This window comes from Aethalodelphis obliquidens, unplaced genomic scaffold (assembly GCF_003676395.1).
Source record: "Aethalodelphis obliquidens isolate GAN/ISIS:26980383/991018 unplaced genomic scaffold, ASM367639v1 scaffold19, whole genome shotgun sequence".
NCBI lineage: Eukaryota > Metazoa > Chordata > Mammalia > Artiodactyla > Delphinidae > Aethalodelphis > Aethalodelphis obliquidens.
This window is the reverse complement of record NW_020837963.1, coordinates 28,958,680-28,982,498: the sequence shown is the minus strand read 5'-3', so window position 1 is coordinate 28,982,498 and position 23,819 is coordinate 28,958,680. Positions and strand designations below refer to the sequence as shown.

Below are 23,819 nucleotides of genomic sequence, written 5' to 3'. Positions count from 1 at the left end.
AGGGAGGGGCTGGCTGTGATCCACGAAAGGCCAAAGTCCTTCGGGGCTGGCCTTGCACGTCTGATGGGTCTGGAAGGGATGGGACTGGGGGGCGGGCCTCAGACAGGAACTCACGCCCGGGGGTCTCGGGTGGTCACCCCCAGCTGCTGGGACCGGCTTCCTCTGCACTGTCACTCAGATGGCGCTGAGGAGACTCGGGGACAGGACTGGCCATGAGGAGGACGGTGGCCTGGAGGAGATGCCCTGACCACTCCTGGAGGCTGGGAAAGTGCTTTTACGGAGACGTTGGTGGGTGAACAGGGGGCCGAGGGACAGAGCCGGGCAGTACAATGCAAGGAGGCGGGTGAGGCGAGAGGAGGGAGCCCCACGTCGGGTGCTGTAGGCAGGGCCCCCGCACCCCGAGATTCTGCGGCCAGCGACCTGTCCTGAGGCCCAGGATCCCCCCCCAAGAGGCCCTGTCTGGGTCACACCAGTGCCAGATGCCTCCCTGCTGCCACCTCGGCCCTGACTTGTTCCCGACCGGTCCCCAACTTGTCCCCATGCCCCGGGGACTTGGGGGGGGCACGGACGGGGTGCAGTGCCTGGGGCATGCTCGGGAGCTGGGCAGCCCAGGAAGGGCCACCTGCTCGTTCTCCACATTCTCGGAGGCTCTGCCAGGCCCAGGTCTGCTCAGAAATCCAATTCAAACACAGTCGTGGACCTGGAACTTTCAGAACAAGAACAGCGAGGCCACCGTGGAGAGATTCTTTTTTTTTCTTAATGATCAATTCAGGAATTTCGTTAAGAATTCGCTGCTTTTAGTGGCCCCACCGACCAGGGTGTGGAGAAACCCAAGGGGCTGAGCCTTCCTTCCAGCTTTCCGGAAAACTGCCGTCATCCTCACTCTGCACCACTCATCCCCCCGCCGCCCCCCCCAAAACAGGCCAGTTTCACGTAAGCCTCTCAGGCCCTGCCGTCCAGACTTGCATCCCGACAGTTCCCACCGCCCTGCACCTGTACGGGGGGAGCCAGGCAGCCTCCAGGACCCCCAGGCAGACTGGACCTGGCCCCTCTCCCGGGCGGACAGCCACCTGGGGTCTCCTCCTCGGCTCGCGAGAGGGCATCGCTGAGGGGCCCTCCTCTTACAGAGCCGGCCCTCTGTTCTCCAGGAAAACAAGCCCTCCAACTCCTAAAACCTCTCCCGAAAGAAGACACATCTAAGGACACCAGATGCTCCTACAACTCAGTGTGGGGGCAGCCCAGTGGGACACAAAGAGCTCTTGTCCAGAAATCCAGCTGAGGTGGAAAATAAGCTACTTTGGAGGAATTTCTCAAACTACTGGGGCTTCTCCTCCTGACCCAAGACTAGACAACTGCATTTGCACCCAGTTCCTCCGTCCCCGGGGACCAGAACTGTCTAGACAAGGGAGGACGCCGCCTTTCCCTCACGTCCACTATTGGAGTGGAACAAAGGGCACAGGGAGGGCCCATGCCTTGGGTGGGTGGATGGATGTCTGGGTGGATGGCTGTACAGATGGGTGGATGGAAAGAAGGGTGGGTGGATGGGTGGAGGCATGTTTACTTGGTGAGGACCCCCGCGGGACGCTGAGCTCTAGGTGGTCCCTCTGCTTCTCCACTGACCCTCTTGTTTGTTACAGGGGGCAGATGCCAGCGAGTTTGTGACTGTTACTGGGCCCCAAATGCCTTTTCAGATGCCACTAGAGCCTGCTGCTAACCAGTCATTACAGGGCTTGAGAAAGCTCAGATGATACCTGCCACACTGCTCATAAAAACCAAGAAACAGAATCGCCGAGCTAGTGTGGGATGGGGCGTAAACAAGCCGTGAAACTGACACTCGGATTTGATTTCTACCCAGAGATGCCAGGACCGTCAGGGGGCAGCTCCCAGAGTTCACCCTTAATCTGTTTTAATAGGGGACCCACAGAAAACCCTGGACAGTCATGAAATAGTAACCATTCCATTTCCAAACTCTAAGTTTAAAACAGACTTCAGGGGCTCAGGACGTAATAAATAAGCTTCTCAGATCATCTGCAGGAACGTACCTGCATCAGGCACGTTGCTCCCTGAGGACCAGAGAAGCTCACGGCCCCAGCGAGGGTCTCGCTGACACAGAGCTCAGCCTGTGGTCAGGCCAGAGGAGACCCCGTGCCCGACAGGCACAGCCTGCTGGGCGTTGCGCCCGTTGCCGTGCTCTCTGGACACCAAGGGCGAGTGACCGCAGCACCCCGGACTCCGCCTCCCCCCACCCCCCATAACATCCGACTTGAAATAAAACAGTGGGACGCCAGTACCACCTACAGGTGCATGTCCAGCCCCGAGACGTGCCCCCGCAGTGGGGGACTCACGGCCATCACTGGATCCTCCCAGCCTTGAGCCCTGCAGTGACCACCCTCGTCCCGCACCCCCAGACTCGGCAACTGGAGCCTTGTAGCCTTTTGTCTTTCGTTTTGTGTCTAGCAATTTCCAAGTGCCTCAGTTTCCCCATCTGTAAAGTGAGACCCATCCACGCCTCCCGTGAGCTCGCTGGCCCCGAGCCCAGGTCCCCGGGGAGGGATGCTGAGGCCACAGTGCACGCACATCCCGACAGCCCTGCAGAGCTCTGGGCTCAGGGGAAACAGGCATCATCACGGTGTGACTGCCCTGCAGGTGGCTACGCTCACCTGTGGGAAGTGACTCTCGGAAGAAAATCAGGCGTTCCCAGGGGCCCCGGGGCTTCCAAGGCTTGAGCAGAACGGTCAGATCCCGGAAACAGCCCGCTTAAATCTACATGAAGCCTGAGCGGGGAGAGGACAGAACCATCCACCTCAACAAGCCTGTAAAACAACATGGCCGGAGTGACAAAGGCACCGTCGCTGAGAGCACTGGACGCAGCGCGTAATTAATGCGCCGCTTCCGTGCTCCAGTCATGAGGGTTTTCGCAGCCAGTGCCTGTTGGGCGCTCAGAGCACAGACGAACCTGGACGGGAAACCTCAGAGGGAAAAACAACATGCGGGTCGCTTTCTTTACCAAAACCCAGCTAGCTCAATGCTGTGGGTCAAGCCCCAGCTTCCAGAAGGTATTTTATTTTATTATTTTATTTTTTTGCGGTACGCGGGCCTCTCGCTGCTGTGGCCTCTCCTGTTGCTCCGGACGCGCAGGCTCAGCGGCCACGGCTCACGGGCCCAGCCGCTCCGCGGCATGTGGGATCTTCCCGGACCGGGGCACGAACCCGCGTCCCCTGCATCGGCAGGCGGACTCTCAACCACTGCGCCACCAGGGAAGCCCCAGAAGGTATTTTAGAAGCATTTATTTAAAAAGCAAAGCCCATCATGACATACAAATACAATTTTGCTCATTAATTTTCACGGAAGGCCGAGTTTTAAAGCTGCCTCACGATTACGTTTCAGTCTCCGGCAGGACTGTTCCCTTGTTTCCCCGGAGGCCCAGCCCAGGTGTGCTGCAGGTGCGTGGGGTCCCCGACGAGCACCCCACACTCTCCTCGGAGGAAAATGTCTGAGCAGAAAGCAATTCTGTTGTGTCTGTGGTCACTCGTGCGTGTCGTCACTGGACACTTGCTCCTGGTCGAGTCTCCTCACGGTTTGGAAAATCTCAAGATTGGAGACCCGGGAAGGGGCCCCGGATAGGAGACCCCCGAGCACAGCAGCCCCGCCTTCACACGCAATGGGTGGACGGCCCGGCGGGAGCAGGACCAGGCCAGGAGCTGACGGTTCTATAGCCGAGACTCTGCGGGCGTTCGATTATCTACAAGATCAGCCAACATGGCAGAGCTCAAGGGCTAGACTTAAACATCTGTGTGTAAAGCCACAAAGATTCAAATTATTTTATCCTCTCCAGGAACGCAAAAGTACCTGAGATCCTCTTTCTCCTTTTCGTGGCTAAAAATAGACATTCACAGAACAACATCAAAAAGAGAAATCAGGGCGTCCCTGGTGGCGCAGTGGTCGAGAGTGTGCCTGCCGATGCAGGGGACACGGGTTCATGCCCCGGTCCGGGAGGATCCCACATGCCGCGGAGCGGCTGGGCCCGTGAGCCATGGCCGCTGAGCCTGTGCGTCCAGAACCTGTGCTCCACAGCGGGAGAGGCCACAAGAGTGAGAGGCCCGCGTACCGCAAAAAAAAAAAAAAGAGAAATCAGGGCCTACGTCCTCCACGTACACCTTGGGGGAAGGGTCCTAAAGGTGGAGCAGAAGCCTCTCCCTCTGCCACAAACCCACAGATCACAGCTGAATCTGCAAGGCTAACTTTTCCAGTTGGAAGTCAGTACACAGAGCACCTTTTCTGGCGTCAGCTGTGAACTCTGGGAAACCAGAAAGAGCCTGCCCCGCGGGGATGAGGGTTTGGGCCTCTGAGACCACACAGTCCTGCAGCAAGGAAGCACAACTGCAGAAACGCACAGCCCGGGTCTTGCACTCAGACTCCGAATTCACCTGCAGGAGCCTCTGCAGGCCTGTGGCCAAGGTCAGCCTCTGGCCTCGTGAGGACCTCTGTCTGCGGGGCTCCCACCCTCCCCGAGCGCCACCAGCATCCTGGGAGCAGGACGCGGACGTCAGAGAAAGGTCCCAGGCTCCCCGACGCCCCCCGATTAGAGGGAAAACTCGTCAGGGCTACGGGGAGCAGGGGCCCAGCCAGGGGCGCCTCTGGGGTGAGCTAATCACGGCGTGAGTCCAGCTCTACCTCTTACTAGTGGGGCCTGAACACGTGACCCTGGCGCTGGGTCTTGTAAGCAAGTGCTCAGGGGGACCGTGCAGAGACCTCCCCACAAACTGTCTTCTTTTTAAAGCTCGCTATCAGTGAGCTTCCTTTTTTTTTTTGGTAATCTTTTAAAAAATTTTTTTAACTTTCCGGCCGTGCCGCATATGGGATCTTAACTCCCCAACCAGGAATTGAACCTGAGCCCCCCGCAGTGGAGGCGCAGAGTCTTAACCGCTGGACCACCAGGGGAGTCCCCAGCGAGCTTCCTTTTGTGATCTTCAGATGATGTGGCTGAGGGTCCTTTGCCAGGTCAGAAGAGAGACAATAACCCAGAAGTGACTGACTGGTCCAGAAGCCCGCGTGGGCTGGCCCTATGGAGACCACCGAGTGCAGACGGGCGGGGCCGGGGGTGCCCCAGCGGAACGACGTGCAGTTGGATTTGTTACCACCTCCGGCTTCATTTAATCTTATTCCAAATTAGGACACACTCCGAAATATTCAAACAACTTACAAAATGCAGTCAGAGTCAGCAGTAGTTTCATCGGACTTTTGGAAACTAACAGTTAGACACAGCATAAAGGTTATGGATGTTATTAAAATCATCGATCGGACCCAACAACCTAAAAGAAACCGTGTCTGAAATACTGATTTGGACACGCAGCCCCTCGGGTCACTGAACCCAGTAGCCCCAAGTAACCCTGTTCATCGCGGGCCCTCGCCCCTGAAGAAAGTCCACTCTTTAAGTACTCAAATCACAACAGCAAAGTCTGTCTGCAGGAATTTAATTCAACACGTGTGCTGTTGATGTCACAAAAGGCTCACCTTAAAATGCTCCGCATTCCCAAAACTAGTTTCCTTTTAGGTATTACACATTCCTCGTGTAACTTTGCCCCTTTAAAGGCAAATCCAGAGGTTATGCCGGGCACAGACAGAGACATTAAGACCTCAGAAGTTGGGGCTTTCCCCGAGCCTATCCTAAAGGAAACACAAGTTCACTGGACACACACAGCGAGGACCCTGGGTACGGACCCTCGCCCAGGGCAGACGCTCAAGTACGTTCGCTTGAACCAACGGACATTTAAACTTTAGTTCCTTTGGGACAATACAACGTCCTCTGAAAGCCACCAAGGAGAAACAATCCACCGGGAGTGGGAATCGGCCGGTCGCCTCCACCCTCACGGCCGCAGCCGATCGTGGGAGCCGCGTGGCACCATCCTTGGCGGAATCGCTTTCTCGTCCACAGAAGGAAGCGAGGTGGGAAGACCGCCCCCTTCTGAAGAGGCTCGCGGCCTGTCGGACGTGAGCGCGGGGGGCACTTAAAACAAGCCGCCTGCGTTTCCCCAAAGCTTTAAGCGCAGAAGCGTCATTCTCTGAGGCGCTAAAATAAGTCTAAAGTCTTAGTTGAAAGCCATGAACTTCCATCCAACACTGCTGCTGGCTTCACAGACCTCCTGTGGGAAGAATTCAGCAGCATTCCGTGACCCCGCGGGCCCATCAGAAGGCTCTGCACACGGGCGAGCCACGCACGCTGTACAGACAGAAAGACCCCAAAGGGGCAGTGAGCCCACGGCCCCCAAATTCCTTGGGTAGAGAGTAACGCTGCACACTTCTCATTAAAAAGTTCCTTTCGCCGGCAAGACGGAAGCAGAAGTGCCCAGAGGCGCCGCACCACAGGCTGGGAGGTGGATCTGTCCCGATAAGCCGTCCACCCCACACGTCGCAGCCTGGCAGCACTGGGCACCCCGGCTGGGCAGCCCGAGACCCCGTGGGCAGGAAGTCTGGCCACCTTCCCGGCAGGTGAGTGCCTCGACCTCTCTCTTCTCCCGTGGCCTCCAGCCGCCCACCCCACCCCCACCCCCTGCACCTGCTGACGGGATCACACAGAAACACATCGCCAGGGACCAGGAAACACATTTTGATGTGGAACCAAAACAGAGGGAAAAGTGGACTTCAAACCCTCGGGGGGAAGTGTGGGGCCTTCACAGCGTTCGTTGGCGTGAACTCACAGGAACGCCGGGAGCGTCACACCTCGCCTGGAGCTCTGGGACCAAGAGATAAATGGAGCAGGGCACTCAACCAGGGAATCATCACCGAGACCCCAGAGCAGACAGCAGGCAGCAGCTCTGCGTCCTGACGCAGGACGACCCCCCAGAAACACCCGCGTTCCCGCAGGCTCCCCGTTGCTGAGGTCCTGAGGAAGCCACCCCATCTGCCACCGGGGGTCACAGGCTGAGCTGGTCCCTCCAAAAGTCCCAGGTTGGAGTCCTAACCCCAGGACCTCAGAAGGCCACCGCGCTTGGATGTGGGGTCTTTACAGGGGCCGTCAAGGTAGGGCAAGGCCCCTGGGTGGTCCTGGTCCAAGGACTTCAACGCCGGTGCCTGGATCGCAGACTCCAGGCCCCAGAACCCTGAGGGATAAACGCCTGCTGTTTAAGCCGCCCCGTCTGTGGGGTTTGGTCACAGCAGCTCCTGGAGACACGGTAGCTACCTTTGCACCTGCAGTGATGATGCGGGTTCACTGACGCCCCGTCACGGTCCATGAAAATGAGAAGGTCCTAAACTGTGTGTGGGCCTGTGTGCTTGAGCAGGTTAGCTTCAAAACCTTCTTCTTCTTAGGTAATAATTATAAAGAAAGGACAGCTTGCATAAACAGTTTTTATATTTTAAAATGCCTCCAAATGGGTTTTTAAAATTCCCACATTTATGAATTAAATCCAGGTCCTGATTCCCAGTCCACGGTAACCCTTGCTTCTCTACCTCTCGACTCCTAAATGTGCCACCAGAAAGGAAGTATTCACTGTCCGATGCTTTAGAAACTTTCATCTCTCACACTGTTTCTTTGCCACAAACTTCCAAAAAGGTTTAGCTGTGTTCATTCGGCGCCTGGAGCTACATTATCCACTGGCAGCTCTAACTCACTCATGTGTGCTTTAGTTGTGGAGAAAAAGAGGGTCTGAGCACAACAGAGAAAATTCTGGAACAAATGAAACCCTACCGATTTGCTCTCCTCATCTAACGGGCACGACGGCTGGAAGGCACTGGGCCCCACCATGCCGTCTTGCCACCAGAACAAAAAAGGGAGCAGGGACAAGAAAACCCTGAGCCTCGAATACCTGAATCTACAGGCAGACGCCTGCATGCCTGTCACACACGCCTCTTCCTGGAGAGGCCCCCGCAGCCCCCACGGCAAAGGCCGTGCACCTCCTGGGAAGGCCCGTGTGCACAGTCTACGCCTGACAAAATCCTGGAGCAGAAAGCACTCTGCCAGGGGTCATTAGCGGCCCACCTGTTGGGAAAGCTGTTTAGTTAAAAATAAAAACCCCGGGCTGAGTAAGTGGACCCAACAGAGCACCGGCAGCCCCAACGCTCGGAGGAGCGGAGGCTCCTGCCAGGCAGCCCGCCTCCTGGGAGGAGAAGGCTGCGCTGTTTCCAAACGCCGGCGGGTGGGGCTGGTGCGGGCGCGCTACTCTGGGGAATCGCGGAGCCGAGGCCCCATCTGCACCGACAGTGCAGTGACGGCAATTAAGTGCGAGCAGGGAAGCCAAAACACAGACACGAGCGTCACCTGGCTTTATAGGAAACAAACAAAAACTGAGCCCACGTGTCGGTAAACCCTTGTGACGGGCTGACTCCTATCCCCAAAGGTCTGACCCCGCTCCCCCCTCCAGCACCTCGGATATGACCTCACCTGGAGACAGGCCTTTAAAAAGGAGAGAATTCGTGAAGGTGAGGTCTTGGGGGTGGTCCCTCGACCAACACGACTGGGTTCCGACAGAGGGAGATTTAGACACAGACACAGGCCGGGAGAAGGCCGAGGGGTGTGAAGGCAGAGGGACGCCAGGACGGCAGCAGACCCGGCGCTGGAGAGCGGGAGATCCTCCCTGAGCCTTGGAAGGAAGCAGCCCTGCCGGCACTGGGCCTCGGGAACCCGCTGCCGCGGCCCACGCCCGCCTGGCCCCGCTTACCTGGTGTAGGACGTTGGGGACCTCGGCCGGGCCCACGGGTACAGGTGCTGCGGCACCGACAGGTACTGGTCGCAGAAGGCGCCCTTGCGGATGTGCTGGAAGGATGGGAACTCCTCGGGTGGGAAATCAGACGTGGGCGGCGTGGCCCCCAGGTCCTCCCCGGCTGGCTCCACCTTGAGCGCCACTGACGGCGAGTGGTCCAGGGCGGTCTTGCGGGCCTTGACGGGGACGCCGTCGCCCAGGTCCAGGCTGCCGTCGGTGCTCAGGGCGTTGATGGCGGCCACGATGGCCGAGCTGGTGTACTGCGTGGTGTTGCCCAGCCAGGTGTCGTCGGTGACGCTGACCCGTGGCGATCCTTGCGGGGACGGCGTGGGCGACGGGTGGGGGGAGCAGGACAGCTGCCGGCCGTTGAGGCCGTACTTCCGCTTGTTGCAGGGGGACGAGGGCCTGGACGTGCGGGCCCCCAGCCAGCTCTCCTCAGTGACGCTGGTGCGCGGCGACGTGGAGGGCGAGTGCCTCGGGGACCCGAGCAGGCCGCAGGCCCCCAGGCCACGGGGGAAGCCCTCCTCGGGGTCTGTGGTCTTGGGGGACACGCAGGGGGACTGCCACGGGGACGTCTGCGGGGACGCATACGGGTACGAGAAGCTGGACTCGTAGGACGAGGCCTCGGAGTTGCAGCTGCGGGACGACAGGCTGCTGGCCGGGCTCAGGCACGAGGGGTCGCGGTAGGCCTCCAGGCTGGGCAGGTTCAGGGTGGCCGTGGTCGGGGACCGCTTGGAGCTGGGAAGGACGTCTTCCGCGTCCGCGTCATGGAAGAACTGGCCGTTGCCGTGGTGCAGCCCCAGGTAGGAGGTGATCTCGATGCGAGGGCTCTCCAGGGCCGGGGCCCCGTTCGGCCTGACTCCGCCGGAGGAGAGGAAGTAGCTCGAGGGCCCGCCGTCCAGGGCGGCCCCGTAGCCTGCGGTGGAGACGCCCGGGGCCGAGGTCTGCAGGCCGTGGCACGGGGCCGGCAGCGAGGGGTGGGCGGAGGAGAGGGGCAGGCCAGAGCCGATGCCGGAGGTGACGTAACTGTAGTGCTCTGGAAGGGAGGGGGAGACGGGTGAGGCGCTGGCCATGGAACCGCCACCCACGTGCTCAGGGACCCCGCGATCCGGGACCGGCCTCACCCCTCACCCCGCAGGCCTGGCCTCCGAGATGGGCTCGCTACTGCTGCTCCAGCGGAGAAGCAGCCCGAGCCCCGGCCTGGCCAGCAGGGTCCCTGCGCCCCGCCCGGGCCCCTCCTCTCTCCACTCCAGCCACCGCCCTCTCACTTGGACACGCGCCCACCGGGGCTTCCCTCTGCACAAACATCCTTCCCGCAGAGCCGCAGCGCCGGTCCCCTTACTTTTTTCTGCTTTTTCTCAAAAATCACATCCCCCACCTGCCCTACCCCAGTCGCAGCCCCCAGCCCAACAGGCGTGTCACCCTCCCCCACTTTCTTTCTTCTCCTCACGTTCACCATCTCCCCCATCACGTCCTGCACCAGCAGAACCCATGCCTCTGAGGGCCGCGTCGGGCCCGCCCAGGTCTACCCTGGTCCACCCCTGCCTCCAGGGCCCAGGCCTGTGCCTGGTCCACGACGTGCGCCATCTGTCCAACCAAGAGACGGGTGGGCGGGTTTTCGACACGGGGGCCTGGACGCTCGAAGACGCCGTGAGAGACGCATCGCCAGCGACAGAGAGAACACCCCAAGGGTTCTGGACGCACACATTGGCTCCGGGATCGCTCGTGTACCTTCTGATGGTGGCTCATGGCCTAGGAATCCTTCTTTTACAGGAAACACGAAGCAGACGACATTGAGGTACGGCCGTATGTTAAATCATCACATACTGATTACAGCCTCAGTAAAATGTTCTAAAAAAGTCACACTAGTGTAATTAGTCATTTTTAGCAGCAAAGCCACACGTCTGGACTTCCAGTTTGAACAGACCCTTTGTAACACGTGGGTACCTCATTATCGTGTGCCTAGAGCTGAGGCTCCCAAGGTCTCTGAATAATGGAGCTGCTCGTGGAAACCCGACACCACCTCCCGGGCCAAGCGCACCAGCCCGGAGACGCTTCGTCCAATGACAGTGCCGCCCTTCCGCTGGGCTGCAGAAACCCACCCGGGCGGACCCCAGAGAATCAAGGGCCTCAAAGTACAGGCTCACATCCCATCCGATTTATTAACGGAAGTGGGTCCAGCTCCCCCAGTAGGGGGATATCTATTTCCATTATGGCTTATTTCAGAAGGAGCATACAACCTCCCTCTGGCAACCCAGACCCTTACATCTTTGCTATCAAGAAACTCTGGCTTTTACACTCTGAATCCCCTGCCCCATAAAACTGTTCTCTGCTGCTCCCCAAAAGAGCGGCCCAGAGGGAACACACAGGCCTTGCCCTCCCCGCCCCCCGCCCCGGGGGTCAAGGCCAGGCTGTCTTCTGGGGAGAAAGCGTCAGTGTTGTCCAGACGCTCAGATTCGGGCCGGATTGTAAACGGCCCCAGGGAGAGACTGAGCCGTGAGGAGGAGAGAAGCGAAACTGCAGCGGAGGGAACCAGAAGCTCTGAGTGGGAGGTGGCGCCTGGGCGTAGGGGGGCTAGGCGGGTCCGCGGATATGCCCCCCGCAAGCCTCGCCACCCCCTCGTCCCGAGAGGGAAGGACGGGCGGCGCGACCAGGGGCCGGACCCCGACGCCAGAGCCCGGCCCGCCTGGGGCTGCTGGGTGAAGCTCCCCTCAACTGCCGGGTCCCCCGCTCACACCAACACCCTCGCAGGCCCACGGACACATTTAACACAAAAACCGTACTAGAATGTTAAAAATCGGAGGACAGTCTTTGCAAAAACCACACAGGAGGTTAATAAGCCTGGAAAGGCATGTCCAGAGGAGACAGTCAAGACTGCTCAGAAGGAGGGGGCCGGGGGCTGCAGGCCAGGCCGCTGAGGCCCCGCCCGCCACGCGGTGACCCCTCGGGACAGGTGCGGACACCCCTGCCTCAGCCCCACCCTGTGCCTGGGTGAGCGGAGGCCCTGGACGCAGAGGAGGCCGGGCCAGTGCTGTCCAGAGGGACCCCGGCAGCGGGCGGGTGCGGATCCCACAGGAGGCCCCGGGGTCTCTGCGAGGGCAGGACCTATCAGGGGCGGCAGTGGTGTCAACACGGAATCAGTCTTCTCTCAGTTACCATGGGAGCCTAAATGCTGCTGTGTGTTTCTTCCCAGAGGCACCTGGCTGATGCGCCGGGCAGAACCAAGGTCCCCTTCAGGCCACAGCGTGGTGGTACCTTACACGGACATTACAGCCACATCCACAGACCTCCCACTAAGAGGGTCTCCCTTCACCGCTGGCCCAACACTGTCCAAACCATTCTAACCAGAACTGCCAGTTTGAGAAACAAAAAATCGTTCCCAGTAGCTGCGTGGCTTCAGGTAAGTCAGATGTCGACCAAAAGCAGGCTGGACGGGCTGGAGCGTCCAGCACCACCTGTTGTTGTGTGGTTGTGATGAGGGCTGCGTGGCCAGTAAGCAGAACATTAACAAATCGTATTCCATACGTCCAGGGCAGGAATTTCAGTAGCGACACTTCAGCAAGTGGCTGTATTACGTTTGACGCGTTCCAAGGTCAAGTGTGAGTTACACAGACCCTGGCTCCCTGCCCCCCCCCCCCCCCCCCACCATCCAGGCACCATGTGGGCTAAAGCATCGGAACCAGCATTTCTGGCATTTCTCAGGCGGCTTCTCATAACCGGCTCTCCAGCTCCACCTCAGCGAGTGGGGTCTTCACCCCGCCCGCCCTGGCTCCCCCGCAGGCCCGCAGCCCAACACATGGGCCCCGCCTCTGTCTGCACCCTGACACCAGAGGGTACTCGCCGGCCTGAACCAGCCTGGACGCGCGCCTTCCCTGGCCCACAGAGGAGGCCCATCCCAGCTCCTGCGGACAAAGAGCCCCGGGCAGCAGCTATGATGCGGCACGAGCCCCATGCCTCCCTGACGTTCTGTCCGCAAGGGGACAACACGCCAGCCCCCCCCCCCAGCTGAAAGAGGGCCCCAGACCCGGCCGCTCCTGGGAGCAGTGAAGGTGCCCCAGGCCTGCACCCTCACTTCTGTGGTCACCGTGTGCTTTGAGCCCTTTCCTCCACGTGAAGAGCACAGGCCATCCGGCCTTCGACGAAGAACGGACTTCATTGTAAAGACGAGTCACGACTCCAGGAGGGAAGCCCAGGCAGGACACGACGGCAAACATACAAACTGTGCACAGAGCCCAGGCCCGGGTCCGCACACACCCTCAACGGGCCTGCCGGGCCCCTTCCCCAGCACCCGGAGGCCTTGGGGGGCCTTGCAGGGGTTTAGTGGACAGAGCCCACACTTCCCGCCCAGCTAAGAATATTATGCAAATCTGTCATTTATTTTAAAAGATACAGCTGATCCCACCACTGAACTACCATTTGCTGGCAGGAAGGTAATTCCAAGAATTCAAAAAAATCCTAGCAATCAGCTTGGGGCCTCCCCACCACCTGCCCACGGGACGCAGCCACATTCGCGGTCCCGAGCCCGAGTCGTGGCGGGGATCTGAGAGCGTGCCCGCCCCTGCCCCCGGCCCCCAGAGGGAGATGGGAACAGGGGGTCCGCTGACTCCCAGGGCATTCCGAAGGGGGGGCCTTTATTTAACCAGAGTCTGTCAATAAGCGCGACGCAACGAGGGAGAGAAGAACACGAGCCTTTATGAGCCTTTATTAAACACAGAAAAGACCACCTCAGCGTGCGTTCGCCTTAATTAACTGAATTGCACAGCAAAAGCCTTAAGCGCCTCAACCTGATTCTGAGCTCAGCCACCGTCTGCTGATGGAAGTTCTCCCTTTGCGGACAAAACGTGTCCAGGTAGGTCCCGGCCTGCCCGGGGCCTGCCTTCCTGCCGGGGCTGGGGTGGGGGGCATCTCTCCCCTCCCCTCATCCCTCCCAGCTTCCACTCAATCTCCTACCTAAACCGTAATTCAAATCTGAATTCTTTAACTATTCAAAGGGATTACATTTACCTGGAATGAAAACATTTCCAGTGACTTTCCTGACAGCCCTGAGATGCTCAGGCTGACGCCTGCCACATCGGCGGCCACTGGGGAGCTCCGCACCCATTACTCCCAGTTTCTGCTGCTGCCTCCAGAGCCTGGCTGCCTGCCCAGGAGATTCATCAACTTACAGCGCAGGAGTCTAAGCAAATATTGGGGAGAGCTTATTCAAAACGGCTTAATATAGTGGACATTCATGAAAGCGTGGCTCATCTCTGAAGCCATGCCGCCTCCAGGTCCCCGGCGGGGGCAGGCGCAGAGATGGACGCCAGCGTGGGGAGTAGGGGTGCCTGGAGCCTGCGGACCGCGCATCAGCTCCCAGTGGGTCCAGCGCCCACTGCGAGCTCCATCCTCAGCTCGTTCAACAGGCCAGAGCTGGCGGAAGTATTTCCTCTCATTCTGAAAGCTCGTGTATTTCAGAACCACACAAACGCATCATCTCTGCACAACCACCAAAAAAGTCGATCCGTGTCCTTCCACCATGGCCGACTGCATCTCAAAAGGTTCCCGAGTGCTCAGACCCCTGCCCAGCACCATCCAGGGCCTCGAGGGGGACGCAGGGCGCACTGCTGGCTGCGCCCTCGCCCCGCACACGGCGGCCGTCTCACCAGAGACGGGGGAACCACCTTGCCCCTGCCCGCATCCCCCGTCCGTCACAGACCCTGAGAGGAAGCCCGTCATGGCGACTTTTGTTTTTCATTGTACGGAACACCCCCTTCAGCATTTGCTGGGGTTGAGCCGTAGGACACGAAGCTAGAAATAGAACTGGAAGCAGCCTGGCAGCCAGGCCTCCTCTCCCCAGCCGTGGGCACTGCCCTCGCGGCCAGATTATACTTCGCAGGTAGTGGAAACAAAACAAAACACAAAACAAAAAAGACGCTCCACGCCAGGACCTTTCTGTCGGGAGCTGTTTACTGGGCAGGGCAGGAGCCAGGCCCGTGGGTGACAGACAGACACAGCTCTGAGGGCACCGGTCACCCCACTGCCTGCCAGGGAGATGACTTCCAGAGGCAACAAGCAGCCGTCCTCACAGGGGTCCCCTGCGTCGCGACGGGGACGGGCTCCAACGCCCCAGCCTCACTGCCTTAGGTCTTCACCTTCCCAGGCCCCGCGTTTAAGGAATTAAAAACAGCCTGTGGCCATGAGTCGCTGTGGCCTTCCTCTGACAAACATCACAGAGAATTAAAATGTCCTCTGGGACAAAGCAGCCCGCTGGTGGAAACATCTCTGGAACTTTGGGGCTGCTGAAGGTGCAAGGGCAGTCACCTGTGCTAAGAGGCCAAGGGGCCGCCTGCGCTCTGGGCGCTGGGCCCCGCGCCCTCCTGCGCAGACACGCGGGCCTCTGGGGCGTCCTCGCCATCACCATCACCACCGCTGAGGAGGGAACTGAGAATAAAAACGCCCCCAAGTCTTCACGTCATCAGAAGATGCCCCCTTTCACACGTGAGCCATGAAACGCCATCCTGCACAGTCAAGGTGGCGGCGAGGGACCTGCCCTCGAGGCCAGGAGGCCGAGGCCAGGCCCATTTCCTCCTGAGTTGCCAGGGCTACAGTCCCCAGCCCGGCGGCCAAAATAACTTAGAAAACAGGAGCCCCAGGCGGGCGGGAAGCAGGGCCACGCCCGCCGCCCGGCTGACAGCAGAGCAGCTATTTCCTGAGACCCAGAGAGAAGCAGGAGGCCCTCTGCCTGCTCCCCAGAGACGGAAGCCCACCGCCCAGCCTCCTCCCTAGAGGGGCCGGGAGTGCCCCGGGAGGGCAAACAACACCCTGCCCAGCCCAGCCCAGGGCAGATTATTTTTAAAATTCTCTTTTCTTTCTCCCAACAAATGGTGGCTGACTGTCTATCCGCACCGCCGAGCGCTCTGGAAGTAAAGAACCCCAGGACCCACGGCCCCTCGAACACCCGGGGGCCACGCTTCCCAGCGCAAGAGGTGGCGGGAGTGACAGGGTGACAGGTGAGAGGATGCCGCTCTCAACTCAGAGAAAATCGTGACAGGGACAAGGGACCCCAAGGTCAGGGCTGGCCGTGTCCTTTTGAGAAGGTGCCCACTTTTGGTTCAGTATCATCTCTAAGGCTCTGCGCCAGCGCGCTTCACACTCGATCTCAGAATTAGTCATTCATTCATTTATTTCTATCCAGGTTCATTCCGGAAATAATGTGAAGACACTCCCGTCACCCATTAAGAGCTGAAGAATTTAATGTAACAATGTAACCATGAACTTAATAGTTACAATATAATGTTAGTAACTAATAAGAACAAGAAGAAAGTACTTTATTCATAAATGCCAAAACTTAGAAGCAACCAAGATGTCCTTTGGTGAGTTGAATGGATAGACAAACCGGGGTCCACCCAGACAAGGGAATGTTATTCAGCACCAGAGCCAGCAAGTCACGAAGAGGCGTGCAGGAGACGGAAACGCATGTTGCTAAGTGAAAAAAGCCCATCTGAAACAGCTGAGCACTGTGTGTCCAACTACGGGACGTTCTGGAAAAGACAAAACTGTGGACCCGGTGAGCAGATCAGTGGTGCCGGGGGCTGGGGGAGGGAGGGAGATACGGGGGGGCACAGAGGATGTTTACGGCAGTGAAAACACTCCGTATGACCCCATGATGGTGGATACGTGTCATTGCACACCTGTCCAAACCCACAGAATGTACAACACCCAGAGTGAACCCTATGTAAACTACAGACTTCAGGTGATGATGTGTCAGTGTAGGTTCATCGACTGTAACAAAGGTACCATCTGGTAGGGATGTTGATAGTGGGGGAGACCGTCCCTGCGGGAGGAGGGGGAAATCTCTATACCTTCCACCCAGTTCTGCCGTGAAGCTAACACTGTTCTCAAAAAGTCTTAATAAAAAAGAAAAAAGTGTGAGTGTTTCTCACATAAATAGATAAGAAGGAATGTTTTCTATCAACTTCTTCCTAACACCATGACAAAGGGAAGGAGCCCTTTCCATCTCTGCCCAGAGCTCCCTCCAGCTGCCCTTCCCCCAAAGCCTGGTGAACGCTGGGCCCCAGCTGCCAGCACCCCAGAGGCCTTCCTGCAGGAGGCTTTAATGGGACTGCGGTCCCTGGAGGTTGGGGTGGGGGCTGTATGCTTGGCAGTGAGGCTGAAAAGGCCCCTTGAGAGTGTTACTCAGCTCGCTGTCGGGGGGAGCAGACGTGCAAAGAGACAGGGGGAGGCCGTGAGGGCTTCCCCAACTCTGGGAGCTTTCCAAGCACTAAGCGGGCAGCAGAGCCCCTGAGGACACAGGACGAGCACGGCAGTCCCTGTCCTGGACTGGCTTTCACACCCTGAAGAGGTCACCAAGCCTCTCATCAAAGATATCTGCTAAACAGACTGAAAAGGGGGTTGGATACCAAGGGAGAAAGTCTTCTGGTGGAAACAACCCAGGAAGCCCAGCCAGGACCTGCGCACAGACAGCCGAAGCCCAGCAAGTGCAGAAGGCCTTCAGGGCCTGTTTCTCCACTTCCGCCCCAGATCTGTTCAGACAATTGCCTCGGTCTCCCACCCGCGCCTGCCTTGTCAGCACCTGACCCAAAGGCCTGGAAATGGTACAGCCGAGGAAGTGGAAAAGAGAAGACGTTTAGGGAGGACAGATCCAAGCAGCCTTGGCCTGCTTGGAACATTTATTTTTTAAAAAAACGAGCAGGGGTCTTCCCTGGTGGCGCAGTGGTCGAGAGTCCGCCTGTCGATGCAGGGGACACGGGTTCGTGCCCCGGTCCGGGAGGATCCCACATGCCGCGGAGCAGCTGGGCCCGTGAGCCATGGCCGCTGAGCCTGCGCGTCAGGAGCCTGCGCTCCACAACAGTGAGAGGCCTACGTACCGGAAAAAAAAAAAAAAAAAAAAAACAAAAAAGAGCAGGGGCGTTGCCTTTTTTTTTTTTTTTTTTTTAGGACGTTGCACTTTTAAAAGAGGGGCAGTGAATGATACGGAAAATATTATACAGTCATTGCAGAGACGGGCGCCCGCCAGTGCCAAGTGTGCTGGGCTCAGCTTCACTTCACCGCCACGTGGGCAGGGACAGAGAGAACATCTTGAAGACAGACACAGAAAGAGGGCCGACTGGGGGCAGAAAGACAGGTCGGGGAGAGCCAGGCTGCAAGGAGGGGGCTCTCGGTTCCCTCCACGCAGGGCGACCCTAGGCACAGCCTGGGTCTTCCAGTAAAAGGGGGCGTGATCGTGCAAGGGCTTACTCTTACCCAAGAGCACACACCCTAGGGGGCTGGAGGGTTCCCTTATCTTCTGTTTAAGTAGAACCTTTATTTTTGACCGAGAAGAGAAAACGAAAGAAAGGCAAGGCCGGGGGACTTGGTGGTCCGAGGTACCGGAGGCTAGTTCCATTGGAACTTTTCCTGGTGGGGGGGGGGAAGGGAGGCTTCAGCGCTGAGGGCACAGGGAGCGGGCGGGCAGACTCGGGGAGCTCGTGGCCCCCGCCCCGGCGGGACGTCCAAGTCCAGGGCCTGGCACACTGTCCCCTGGCGGGAGCGGCGCCCCGCCCTAAAGAGGAGGCCCCTCCAGCGGGAATGCGCTCAGGGCTCAGCTGGACTGCGGCCCCGAGCCTAGCACACTTGGCCGGGGGATCTGCCTACTCCAAAGGGGCCTCTCTCGCTACCCCGCTCGCCCCTCAGCTGGACCCGCTGGGGAGGCTATGGGCGCTGCCCCCGCCCCTGGCGCCTCGGGGGGTCGGGGACGGGAGACTGGGGGGCGCCCCGGGGCAGAGGGGCGGGAGCCGTGGCGCGTCTCCGGGCCCGCCCCTCCCGCCGCGGATCCGGCCTGCCCGGCCCCGCGCCCCCTCCCTGCGCCCCGGCCCCGCGCGGACCCACCTGCGGTGGCCGCGGCGGCGCCCTCGTCGCTCTGGTTAAACTCGAAGAGGAAATCAAAGTCGAACTCCTGGTCCTCCTCCAGCCCCGTCATGTTGGGTCGGGGGTCAGAGATCAGAGGGTCGGGGTCCGAGGTCAGGGGTCTGGGGTCCGGGGTCGGGGTCGGAGGTCAGGGGTGGGATCGGATCCGGGGTTCGGGTCTGGTCGGGGGTCGGGGACCTGGTTGGGGTCCCGGGTCGGGGTCCGGGGTCGGGATCTAGGCTGGAGTCGGGCGGGGTCCGGTGTCAGGAGTCAAGGCCTGGGTCGGGGTCCTGGACTGGAGTCAGGCTGGGGTCCGGGGTCGGGGTCGGGATGCCAGGTTGGGGTCGGGGTCGGGGTTAGGGGCCTGGAGGGGGTCCGGTCGGGGTCCAGGGTCGGGGCCCCGGCCGCGGGCACCTGTGGTCGAGGCGCCCGGGGCTCGGCTGCGCCCTGCGCTCGGCCGCGCGTCCTCGGGTAACGTGACTCCCGCTCGCGCCCCTCCCCCCGGCCCTCCCCCGCCGCGCCCCTCCCCCCGCTGTTTCCGGGTTTACATAAACAAGCAGCTTGCCGGCCGCCGGCTTCCGAGTTTTAAATAAACTCTCCCCGCGAGCTGGAGCGCACGCCTTTCACTGGTGTCCCGGCTCCCGGCGCCCACACCCGCGCCCGGGGCCCCCAGGAGGCTCTCGGGTCCGCCCCTCCGCGCGAGCGAGACCCCCGAGTGCCCCCCGGGTCCGCACTCGGGGGCATACGCGTGCGCCGGGGACTGGGGGGAGGGGACACGGGGTCCAGCCACCTCCGTCCGCCCCGCCGCCCGAGCGCCCCTGCGGCCGGAGCCGGGTGGGCAGAGGCTGGGGGCGGGCGAGGACGGGAGCCGGCGGTGGACCCCCGCCCGCCTGCAGCCTCACTCCGGGGAGGCGGGCACCGCTAGCGGTGCCGGCTGGCTGCACCCGGAGGCAGCGGGTCGCGAAGATCAATAGCTGCGTCCCGAGTTGCTGCTGACGCCGCACCAACCTACTGAACGTGCCTAGAGGGGCCTCCCCGCTGCCTGGCCCCTCGTAGGACGAGGATCAGCCCGTCTCGGTTGTTGCCGAGTCTGAAACGCGCACGTCCAGCCGAAGCCCCTCAGCCAGGGCCCGGAGTAGAATTCCCTGGACCGCAGGGCTCGCTTTCAAAGCAGCGGCTTCTTCCCCAACCCGCTGCGGAAGAGCAACGAACACAGGGAACACCGTTTTCCAGCCCCCAGAGCCCGAAAGAGGAAGGTGGGAGGCTGGTCGGGGCTCTCCTTCGCACCTTGAGGCCGGGCTGCTTTACGCGGCCTTCCACTCGCAGGCTGATGCCCAACTGGCACCCCTTCCTTTTTGGGACCCCGTTCACCTTAGTCCCTCAGATTCCTGAAACACGCGTGCACACGCCTGTGCGCGCACAAGTAGCCTGCCAGCCACCCGTGAGTGACTCCAAAGCTTTCCCAGGTTGAGGGAGAGCTCGCGGGGGGGTGAAACCCAAGGCCCGGACACAGAGCAGCCCGTCCGCACAACAGCAGTATAAAAGGCTAGGCCCGCCTGAGCACCAACTCTCCCCAGGACTTTCTCCCAGGTGTTTGTTCTAACTGCCCGAGAATCTTGGCACCCCGTGACACCAGCATCTGGAAGAGCAACGGGATGGTGGCCAAGACGGCGGTGTGAGAGGCTGAGGACGACCCGCGCAGGGGGAGTCGAGTGGGAAAGGAGGAGAGTGCACAAGTGTCCGTTTCTGCAACTCCGCTGCTAATCAAACGAGTCCTGCTCTCTGCCCCGCAGGCCCTCTGGCCCCGTGGGGATTGCTTTTTTCGGAAGCAGATAACCTGGGAATCACGTGACCCCTCCCCCAAACCCTTTCCCTCTCATGACCCTTTCCAAATCGCTGGTTTTCTCCAGTGATAAACTATAGTTCACTTTGGCCTGATTTAGTTTCTAATAATAGTTCTATCTTTGAGATGTATGTTGGAGGGCTGTTTTGTTTTAGTTTGCTTTTTTTGCTGACCTTCAGGCAAATGGAAGTTCTGTTTTCCGTTCAGAAGCCACAATATTTCATTTTCTCTCTTTTCGGGTTTTTTTTTTTTTAAAGTTCAGCCACCTTCTCACCCCCACCAAAAATTTACACACAAACAACAGCCTCTACCATCTGTTTAGACTAAAACTTCTCGCTCAACTGTTCTGTCCAGGAGAAAGTGGGTTTACCCTTCTGGGTGCACCCGAGCCCTCGGGGTCAGGACTGGGGTCTGCTTTATCCTAAGGCCGAGCTGATCCCCACCTACGTGCGGATCCCCCACCGAGGTAACCGGATAGGGTGGCCGTGTTTTAACTGCTCCTCTTCCCAGCACCCCCGTGCCTCTCGTCTTGTAAATGGTTTGGAGCTATTTGCTAATTCAGCAGACACTCCCGTCTTGATGGAAACGTTTAGCTGGCTCTTCCTGTCAGAGGCTGCCGGTGTGCACCGGGCCCAGAGCTCCAGCCCTGGGTGTGACAGAGCAGCAGGGCCTTTTCTAATCTGGATTAGGGAACAACGCCGCGAAGTTAAGTGGCAGGAGAACAGCGCGGGCATTGTTCCGTTCTGGAGAGCCCCGGGCACTCAGTGTGGAACCACCTCTGGATGGGTGGGTGGGTGTACCTACGAGGCCTGCATCTCTCTGCATTCCCCACGCACAAGAACGAGCACAGGGCCTTCTCCAACAGCAGTGCCCAGTGAGCTTTGACCACATGCTCACTAAACTGGAGGGAAGCGCTGGGGAATCCCTGAGATTCTCACATGGGCAACTAAAGCCCAGCCGGGCCTGCGGGGGAAGGCCTCAGCACGGCAGGCGTGGACCTGCAGGCCCTGCCTCTCATACCCTGTGCCTGGCTCTATGAAGGATTAGATCATACTTTCTGTTTAGCCTAATTCTGTGGTCCTTATAAATACACCAATATTTGTTTAGTCAAAGGGCATCATCACGCCTGGCGTGCTGCCTCTTAGCAGGGACACCTTCAAATGTATTTTCTTAAGCTGGAAACCTGAAAGATAACCACCACCCCCATAGACGCCTTTTCCTCTTGTACGAGAAAAAAGATTCTCTATCGCAGACAGACCACCGACTGTAGAGGTAAAGAAACCTAAACTTTGAAAGACCCACATTTATAAAAAGCAGTGATAAGAAACTTTGAAATAAGTGTCAAGGATGTAAAATCAAAATCTTGACAACTTTTAAAACTTTTTTAACAGTAAGAGCTTGTCCTGTAAACGCCACCTGCTGTTTACATTTCAGCATCTTCTAAATTGGACTGAAATGGTGAGAAACATGAGATACATCTTCCTCCTTTGATGAAAATACGTAGAAATAACAAGACATCAAGACACTGACCCCATACCGCTGTTCTTATATTGAATGTACGGTCTTGAGCTCACGTTTGCTAAAGAGAAGGAAGTTCTCCCGAGCCGGCAGTCTTTGAAAAGCGCAGTTGTAATGCAGGAGGGGCCGTCACGTTTATTAGATCGTGCAGGAGACGGCAGCAGTTACTTCCTAGCTCTCCCCACAGGGGTGTCTGCCCTGCGAAGTACGAGCACTCATCATGCACTGGCAGGCGAGGCGGTTTTCTTAAAATAGTTTAGACAAAGTACTTCAGGGTTGCTACGGCATTTGGAAAAGTGTCTCCCAGCTTCCATCGTGCTCCCTGACGAGGATGCTCGTCACCCCTTTCGGAGGCTATCTTCAGACACCTTCAGGAACGCCGTAGGAACTCTGGGCTGCTTTGGTCAGGGGTGGGAGGGGTGCTGAGAGGGTGCGGGTGAGGGGACTGTGGACCTAAGACCGCACGCGGGAGGGTCGCAAGCGCACCGTCAGTAGCGGCGGCCTCGCCATCACCAGCCTTCAGGGCAGGGCAGACACTTATGCCATCTTCGTGACTATGAACAAGTAGCTTGAAACTCGGAGGTCTCTTTTCCAACTGTCCTGGAACATCTACGTTTGGAACTCTCAAGTCTCTAAGGCTGCAAACTGTCTTGAATCAGGGGCTGTGCCCGACCGCTCCTCTGATGGCTTTTAGTCCTGCGGGTCGAGCCACCGGCGGGGCAGCGCCACACGGAGCGGTTCGCGGGGCCCAGCGCCTGGAAGGAATCTGCTACCGACTGAGCTCGTGGAGGGGCGCAGAACACCGCCCCCCCGCCGCAACCTCACCGTACGGCTGGTCTTCCTGGGGCCTTGCCCCACGGGGGGAAGACACCGGCCATCCCTCTTTCCCAGAGAAACCTCGCTGCTTTCCAAAGTGTCCTTCCTTCGTGGTTCTGACGGCCCTAACCTCGCCCCGTCCCCCAGCCGCCTGCATTTGAACTGAGTTTGTATAGCCGGAGCAGCCGCGAGGCTGCACCAGCGAAGGCCAAGTGCGCGCACTCAGCGCTAGAGAAGAGGAGACACCTATTGGCAAGAAGGCGCGCACGAAATCAGGGCTGCTCTGGGGAAACACCAGGGGGACACCGCTTCCCAATCTGTGCAGCGCGCCCGCCGCGCGCCCGGCCGCCCGCGCCCCTCCCTGCGCGCGGACCCTGGACCGGCCTGCTCGCCCCTCCGCGGGCCGGGACCCCGCCGGGCGTGGGTCGGACGGGCGCGGGCCGCACGGGCGCCGGGCTCAGGGCGCGGGGCCGGGGGCCCCCGGGGGGCGCGGCGGGGGTCTGCGGCCGCTCCGGCTTACCTTCCTCTGCCGACTTCATGGTGCCGCCGGCGGGCGCAGAGGGCCCCAAAGTTTCTCCGCTCCCGCAGACTGCAGCCGGAGGGCCGAGTGGAAACTTGGAAGGGACTGGAAAACTGGTACTTGGCATCCACGCGGCGGCGGCGGCGGCGGCGGCGGCGGCGGGAGGAGCGGGAGGAGGAGCGGGCGTCTTGCGCCGCCGCGCGGGGCCGGGTCTCCCGAGGAAGGACGCCTCTCCCCCGGCGGACGCGCGCCGGCCCGGGCTCAGCGCCGCGCGCCCCAGAGAAGCGTTGTGAGGGGCGTGTGCGCGCGTGGCGGGTCCGGGCTGCGGCGGCCCCGGGAGCCCGGCAGGCTGACGGGCGGCGGGGGCTCGGAGGTGTGCGCCCGCGCCCCGGTCCCCGCGCCCGGCCGCCCTCCCCGGCGCGGTGACTGACTGTGCCGGCGAGTTCGGAGCCTCTGAGTCTCGCTCTGACGCAGGGCCGCGCTCTGCCTGCTGCCTTTTTAAAGCTGGAAAACACCTCCCCCGCCTCCCCGCCGGCCC

General features: G+C 59.7%; 1 protein-coding gene across 5 annotated transcripts in view; it reads right to left on the bottom strand.

Annotated features, from left to right (window-relative positions):
• Positions 1-23,518, bottom strand: part of NFATC1 (nuclear factor of activated T cells 1) — a 101,729-nt gene extending 78,211 nt beyond the window's left edge. For 4 of the 5 annotated variants that reach the window (XM_027118813.1, XM_027118815.1, XM_027118816.1 and 1 more), the window contains exons 1-2: positions 23,282-23,518; positions 8,658-9,735 (exon numbers count right to left, since the gene is read on the bottom strand). In XM_027118813.1, coding sequence (XP_026974614.1) covers positions 8,658-9,735; positions 23,282-23,408 — 1,205 coding nt within the window. In that variant the 5' untranslated portion in view covers positions 23,409-23,518. Of the gene's footprint in view, positions 1-8,657; positions 9,736-18,566; positions 19,041-23,281 lie in introns of those variants that run through there. The other variant, XM_027118814.1, reaches the window with a different exon arrangement.
• Between the last annotated feature and the right edge of the window lie 301 nt (positions 23,519-23,819).